Source organism: Rhinoraja longicauda, chromosome 5 (genome assembly GCF_053455715.1).
Source record: "Rhinoraja longicauda isolate Sanriku21f chromosome 5, sRhiLon1.1, whole genome shotgun sequence".
Taxonomy (NCBI): Eukaryota; Metazoa; Chordata; class Chondrichthyes; order Rajiformes; family Arhynchobatidae; genus Rhinoraja; species Rhinoraja longicauda.
Genome location: NC_135957.1, coordinates 84,881,370 through 84,889,209, shown reverse-complemented (window position 1 = coordinate 84,889,209; position 7,840 = coordinate 84,881,370). Strand labels below are relative to the sequence as shown.

The following is a 7,840-nucleotide window of genomic DNA, read 5'->3' as shown; positions in this document are numbered from 1 at the left end:
CCCCGCCATCCTCCTCCCTCCCTCCTCCCCACTCCCCACTCCCCTCCGTCCCCTTCCCCCTCTCCCTCCCCCCTCTCCCTCCCACCTTCCCCCTCCCCCCGCCATCCCCCCTCCCCCTCCCCCCGCCATCCCCCCTCCCCCTCCCCCCGCCATCCTCCTCCCTCTTCCCTCCCTCCCCACCGTCCCCTTCCCCCTCACCCCTCCTCCCTCACCCTTTCCCCCCTCCCTCACCCCTCCTCCCTTTCCCCCCTCCCCACCCCGCCTCCCAACCCCGCCTCCCATCTTCTCGCCCTCCCACCTCCCACCTCCCTACCACCTCACTCCTCCCCTCCCACCTTCCCCCTTCCTTCCCTCCCTCCCCTCTCCCCCATTCCCCCTCTCCCCCCCATTCCCCCTCTCCCCCCCCCATTTCCCCCTGCCCCCCCCACTCCCCTCCCCAATCCCCCATCCCCTCCCCACCGTCCCCTCCCATCATCCTCTCCCCTCCCCCTCCCTGGGCCAAAGGGTCTGTTTCCACGCTGCATCACTAAATTGAAAAAACCTGACCATCAGGCTCTTGAACACGACACGACACTGACCTCAACTACGAAGCATCTTTGGCTGCATCAAGGACTATTTTGCATTAGTTATTAATTTAGAATCAGAGTGATGCAGTGTGGAAACAGGCCCTTCAGCCCAACTTGCTCACACTGACTAACATGTCCCATCCACACTAGTCCCATCTGCCTGCATTTGGCCCATATCCCGTATTCTTAAACTGTGGCCCCTTGTTCTGGACTCCCCCAACATTGTGAACATGTTTCCTGCCTCTCACGTGTCCAGCCCCTTAATAATCGTATATGTTTCGATAAGATCCCCGCTCATCCTTCTAAATTCCAGTGTATACAAGCCTAGTCGCTCCAGTCTTTCAACATTCGACAGTCCCGCCATTCCGGGAATTGACCTAGTAAACCTACGCTGCACGCCCTCAATAGCAAGAACCCTTATTCTTAAACTGTGGCCCCTGGTTCTGGACTTCCCCCAACATTGGGAACATGAGGGGGAGGGGGGGGGGGGGGGGAGGAGAGGGTACGGCACCAATGCAGGAGAGGTTTGGGCCCCAACGGGTCCACTTGGTCGAGTAGTAGATAAAACAGAGAAGACACAAAGAAATGCAGTGGGCTCCTCAGAGAGCTTTTATTCGTGTGAATACACACAAGTAACACATGTACAAAACAGCCAGCAACCCAACACCAACACCAACAACAACACTGCAACAAGTGGGAATAAGAATGAGATTTTAATTTAATAAGAATAAGATTTAAAAACAAAAATTGCAAAGCATAAAACTCCATATAAATGAATGCAGCATGTAGGTATTTGAAGTAAAGTTTCAGTGCGTGCGGCGAGAATCTGGTTCAAAACAAAGCAAACGGCAAATGCCCAGGTGTGCAGGTCTTTCTCCCCCCTCCGTGGCAATTACCCAGAGTGCCCGGGAGGTCAGGGGTCCCATGCCAGGTCGCTCCTCTTCAAGGTGGTCTGCAGCTTCTGTGCATTCCTCAGGAGCTGCAGGCTCTCCTGGCCTTTCTTCCCCAGCCCAGCGGCGGTTCTCACCGAGGCCTGGGCAGATTTGGAAGGAGCCCCTGTCACGTCACCCGAGGCTCTCGGTGGTTTCCTCCCATCAGCGGGTCGCTTCCGCCTCCTTTTCGTTTTCAGGTTCAGCCGTTCCACCTTCGAAGAAAGACAATCGCCAAAGTTTTATTTATTTATTTTTTTTAAATCCCACGCGTTTGCCCTTCACTTAGTTCGGTGTTATTTTCACGCGCGCCGAGGCGCAGTGAGAAGCTTTTGCTTACGAGACTGTACATAATTAGTCTCCTAATCTGAGGAAAGACGTTCTTGCCTTAGAGGGAGTACAGAGAAGGTTCACCAGATTGATCCCTGGGATGGCGGGACTTTCATATGAAGAAAGACTGGATAGACTGGGTTTATACTCGCTGGAATTTAGAAGACTGAGGGGGGATCTTATAGAAACATATAAAATTCTTAAGGGGTTGGACAGGCTAGATGCGGGAAGATTGTTCCCGATGTTGGGGAAGTCCAGAACCAGGGGTCACAGCTTAAGGATAAGGGGGAAGTCTTTTAGGACCGAGATGAGAAAACATTTCTTCACACAGAGAGTGGTGAGTCTGTGGAATTCTCTGCCACAGAAGGTAGTTGAGGCCAGTTCATTGGCTATATTTAAGAGGGAGTTAGATGTGGCCCTTGTGGCTAAAGGGATCAGGGGGTATGGAGAGAAGGCAGGTACAGGTTACTGAGCTGGATGATCAGCCATGATCATATTGAATGGCGGTGCAGGCTCGAAGGGTCGAATGGCCTACTCCTGCACCTATTTTCTATGTTTCTATGTTTCTAAGATATAACACTGAATCAGCCCGATTAAAGATAGTTCAAATCGGTCTCCAATCAGGTAGTAATATGTGTAAATTCAAGAAAATGTTCAAAAATATTATATCTGAAAGACACAAAATATGTGATCAGCACTGAGAAATGATTGACATGACAGAAATGATGGTTCTTGACTATATTTGTGTTTCTTTCTATGTTTTGTTTATCTGCCTCTGACTTATGTAGTGTTATTTTAAAATCATATTTTGTTAAGTATTAAGGGTAGACACAATAAGCTTTGGCTTCCGCCTACACCTTTTTTTTTTGTTCAGTCAGAAAATATCGTGTGTGATTATATTGTTTTATTATTGATACAATGATTTTGTACTATTTAACTTTCACAACTGTATGGTCAATCTGTTGTATTGTATTGACTGGAAAATAAAGAAACAAACAAATAAAGAACGAAATAAATAAATAAATAAGTAACTAAATAAATAGAGGCCGTCCACAGTGGATAGATACAGGATACAACATTGGGCGTCACGGTGGCGCAGCGGTAGAGTTGCTGCCTTACAGCGAATGCAGCGCCGGAGACCCGGGTTCCATCCCGACCACGGGTGCCGTCTGTACCGGAGTTTGTACGTTCTCCCCGTGACCTGCGTGGGATTTCTCCGAGATCTTCGGTTTCCTCCCACACTCCAAAGACGTACAGGTTTGTAGACTAATTTGCTTGGTAAATGTAAAAATTGTCCCTAGTGTGTGTAGGATAGTGTTGGTGGGTGGGGATCGCTGGTCGGCGCGGACCCGGTGGGCCGAAGGGCCTGTTTCCGCGCTGTATCTCTAAACTAGACTAAAACAATCAGTGCAAGATATAACACTGAATCGGTCTGATTGGAGATAGTTCAAAGGTCTCCAATGAGGTAGATGGGAGGTCAATAGACAATAGGTGCAGGAGGAGGCCACTCGGCCCTTCGAGCCAGCACCACCATTCAATGTGATCATGGCTGATCACATTGATCAGGAGGTCACAAGATCAGGCTGATCACAAGGTCAGGACCACACCAGGTCAGGACCACACGAGGTCGGGACCACACCGGGTCAGGACCACACCAGGTCGGGACCATACCAGGTCGGGACCACACCAGGTCGGGACCACACCAGGTCGGGACCACACCAGGTCGGGACCACACCAGGTCGGGACCACACCGGGTCAGGACCACACTCAAGCTGATGAGAGGATGGTCCACTTGCCTGATGACAGCTGGGAAGTTGCTGGTCAGTGGGCCGAAGGGCCTGTTTCCACGCTGTATCTCTAAACTAAACTTTCAACCTCCAAACTGTACATAAGAGATGTAGATTTACGATGCGATAGAACTCTATTTATCCCAGGAGGGAAATTGATCTGGCCAGCCATTAAAAATATGAAATACATGAAATATGAAATTAAAGTGACAAGTGGAAAGGTTTGTGGTTTGGGGAGGGGGGGGGGGGAATGTGCAAAGATTGAGGTGAGGGGGTGGGGGGGGGGGGGGAGTCAATCTCAGTCTACCTGAGGGAAGGGGAGGAAGTGGAGGGTGAGAGCTATAGGGAGAGGTTGAGTAGGCTGGGTCTCTATTCCATTGAGCGCAGGAGGATGAGGGGAGATCTTATAGAGGTGTATAAAATCATGAGAGGAATAGATCGGGTAGATGCACAGAGTCTTTTACCCAGAGTAGGGGAATCGAGGACCAGAGAACATAGGTTCAAGGTGAAGGGGAAAAGATTTAATAGGAATCCGAGGGGTAACTTTTTCCACACAGAGGGTTGGTGGGTGTATGTAACAAGCTGCCAGAGGAGGTAGTTGAGGCTGGGACTATCCCATCGTTTAAGAAACAGTTGGACAGGTACATGGATAGGACAGGTTTGGAGGGATATGGACCAAGCGCAGGCAGGTGGGACTAGGGTAGCTGGGACATTGTTGGCCGGTGCGGGCGTGTTGGGCCGAAGGGCCTGTTTCCACACTGTGTGACTCTGTGACTCTGTAAAAAAAAAACCCTGAGATACTCACATGGTCCTGGTGTTTTTTGAGTTTGGAAATCTGGTCCCCTTTCTTCTCCATGCGCTTCACCAGACAGTCCAGCTCACGGTCCAAGTCTTCGCGGTCTTCTATGTTTGCGGTACCTTGTATCTGCTTCAGCAGGTCCTGGTGCTCACTGCAAATATAGAATTTGTCAGGCACTTGCTTGTACACCAGAGGTGACCTGGAGGGCAGAGCTTTAATGTTTTCGTTTAGAGACACAGCGCAGAAACGGGCCCTTTGGCCCACGGAGTCCACCCGATGGCCGCCCACTAGCACGACCCTGCACACTTATGGACGTTATAATCCTTAACGAAGCCAATTTACCTGCTCCTCTTTGGAGCGGGGCAGGAAACCGGAGCACCCGGAGGAAACCCACAAGGTCAAGGGCGCGGTGGCGCAGCGGTAGAGTTGCTGCCTTACAACGAATGCAGCGCCGGAGACTCAGGTTCGATCCTGACTACGGGCGCCGTCTGTACGGAGTTTGTACGTTCTCCCCGTGACCTGCGTGGGTTTTCTCCGAGATCTTCGGTTTCCTCCCACACTCCAAAGACGTGCAGGTTTGTAGGTTAATTGGCCGGGCAAATGTAAAAATTGTCCCCAGTGGGTGTAGGATAGTGTTAGTGTGCGGGGATCGCTGGGCGGCACGGACCCGGTGGGCCGAAGGGCCTGCTTCTGCGCTAAATCTAAATGGCCCTTAACGAAGCCAATTTACCTGCAAACCTGCTTGGAGCGGGGGAGGAAACCGGAGCACCCGGAGGAAACCCACAAGGTCAAGGGGAGATGGAACCCGGGTCTCCGGCGCTGTGAGGTGGCAACTCTGCCGCTGCGCCACCATAGGCAAGAAGGGGCAAGGTTTTTAATGGAGACGGGCAGGAAAGGGTTTTGGTGGAAAGGGCTTTGTTCAAGGAAGCATCTTAGGGCTTCACAATGGAGTATCGGGGGGGGTGGGGGGGGTGAAGGAGAGGGGGGAAATTGAACACACTTGACAAAACGAAGTGCCACAGATGCAAGCAGGAAGAGATGGAACTGTTCAGGTTTATCGTTGTTATTATTATTGTCACGTGTGCAGAGGCAGCACAGTGAAAAGACTTAGCGGGTCAGGCAGCATCTCGGGAGAGAAAGAATGGGTGACGATCCGGGTCGAGACCCTTCTTCAGACTGACAGGTATTTCTCCAAAGACGTACAGGTATGAAGGTTAATTGGCTGGGTAAATGTAAAAATTGTCCCTAGTGGGTGTAGGATAGTGTTAATGTGCGGGGATCGCTGGGCGGCACGGACTTGGTGGGCCGAAAGGGCCTGTTTCCGGCTGTATATATATGATATGATATGATATGTGACACCATTTAAGGATAAGGGGGAAGTCTTTTAGGACCGAGATGAGAAAGTTTTTTTTCACACAGAGAGTGGTGAATCTGTGGAATTCTCTGCCACAGAAGGTAGTTGAGGCCAGTTCATTGGCTATATTTAAGAGGGAGTTAGATGTGGCCCTTGTGGCTAAAGGGATCAGGGGGTATGGAGAGAAGGCAGGTACGGGATACTGAGCTGGATGATCAGCCATGATCATATTGAATGGCGGTGCAGGCTCGAAGGGCTGAATGGCCTACTCCTGCACCTATTTTCTATGTTCTATGTTTCTATGAAACGTCAACCATTCCTTCTCGCTGTAGATGCTGCCTGACCCGCTGAGTTACTCCAGCATTTTGTGTCTTCGATTTAAACCAGCATCTGCAGTTTTTTTCCCTGCAGTGAAAAGATTTGTTTTGCATGCTACATGATCAAATCAGAGAGTACCGTCCTCAAATACAATCTAACCTAACAGCATGAATAATGAATTCTCCAATCTTAGGTAACTAATCTACAAACAATACCTCCCCCATTTTTTTCATCTCCGCCCCCACCCCCCCGTCCCTGTCTCATGTGGACTTGCACATCCATTTATATCCCCTTCCCTCAACCCGAAACGTCACCTATCCATGTCCTCCAGAGATGCTGCCTGACCCGCTGAGTTACTACAGCACTCTGTGAAACGTCACCTATCCATGTTCTCCAGAGATGCTGCCTGACCCGCTGAGTTACTCCAGCACTCTGTGGCCTTTGGTCCAATGGCGACTGTTTCCCTCCCCAATCTTGTAGCTTAGTTTAGTCTGGAGATACAGCATGGAAACAAGCCCTTTGGCCCAATGAGACCGCGTTGACCAGTGATTCCCGAGCACTCATGCTACCCCAGGGACAATTTACACCAAAGCCAATTAACCTACAAACCTGTACGACCTTGGAGTGTGGTAGGAAACCGGAGCACCCGGAGAAAGCCCACAGGAAGAAGATACAAACTCTGTACAGACAGCACCCATAGTCAGGATCAAAGATACTAGAGGAACAAGATGGACCACTCCGTTGAAATCGCCTATACTGAAGTGTGGTACGCAAAGGAGCGTAACGTCCGCCATTTTAGTAAGCAAAACCCACCGTTCGCTCTGCCTCTCGCAGTGTAATCAGTGTTGTGGGGGAACAGCATGTGTGATGATACCATTAAAATGAAGAAGGGTCTCGACCCGAAACGTCACCCATTCCTTCTCTCCCGAGATGCTGCCTGACCCGCTGAGTTACTCCAGCATTTTGTGAATAAATACCTTCGATTTATACCAGCATCTGCAGTTATTTTCTTATATTAAAAAGCAGTATATATCTCATCTACCAATTCACAGATTGTTGTTATTTTTCTTTTTAAATGTTTCTGCGAATTTCTGCCTACTAAAATGGCGCCGTGACGTACTACGGTTTGTAGGGTCGAGTGGTCTATCTTGCTCCTCTAGTATCTCTGGTCAGGATTGAACCCCTGGGTCTCTGGCGCTGTGAGGCAGGAACGCTGCCGTGCCGCCTTTCCCATTGCGCCACCGTGCCGCCTTTCCCATTGCGCCACCGTGCCGCCTTTCCCATTGCGCCACCGTGCCGCCTTTCCCATTGCGCCACCGTGCCGCCTTTCCCATTGCGCCACCGTGCCGCCTTTCCCATTGTAACCGGGGCCACGCTGACCGGACCTGGGTTTCGTACTCACAAACTCATCTGACCCAGCTCATCCTGCAGCGCCACCAGGATCTCGCACAGCCCCTCGGTCAGTGAGGAGGGCGGGGGAGAGCAGGACCCATGCTTCACGCCCTGGACATTCACCCTGCCACTGCCGCCCGTCACCTCCCTCGGGTTCCTCGCGGCCCGCTGGTCGGCCGGTCTCCCGTCAGACGTCACCGCACTGCGGTGTTTCATCAGGTGGAGCACATTCTGGACATTTGCAGTGACAGAGTGGCTGGAACTAATGGACTTGAGCACAAAACAAAAACAAAACAAAACAGCATCAGGAACAAGTTACTTTAAAACATGCAGCTTTTTTAGTTCAGAGATTCGGCGCGGAAACA

The 7,840-nt window shown here is 50.8% G+C and overlaps 1 protein-coding gene across 1 annotated transcript in view; it reads right to left on the bottom strand.

Moving 5' to 3' along the window:
• Positions 1–1,225: 1,225 nt before the first annotated feature.
• Positions 1,226–7,840, bottom strand: part of cep57l1 (centrosomal protein 57, like 1) — a 39,667-nt gene continuing 33,052 nt past the window's right edge. The window contains exons 9-11 of the mRNA XM_078400259.1: positions 7,486–7,745; positions 4,418–4,562; positions 1,226–1,710 (exon numbers count right to left, since the gene is read on the bottom strand). Coding sequence (XP_078256385.1) covers positions 1,480–1,710; positions 4,418–4,562; positions 7,486–7,745 — 636 coding nt within the window. The 3' untranslated portion in view covers positions 1,226–1,479. The remainder of the gene's footprint in view (positions 1,711–4,417; positions 4,563–7,485; positions 7,746–7,840) is intronic.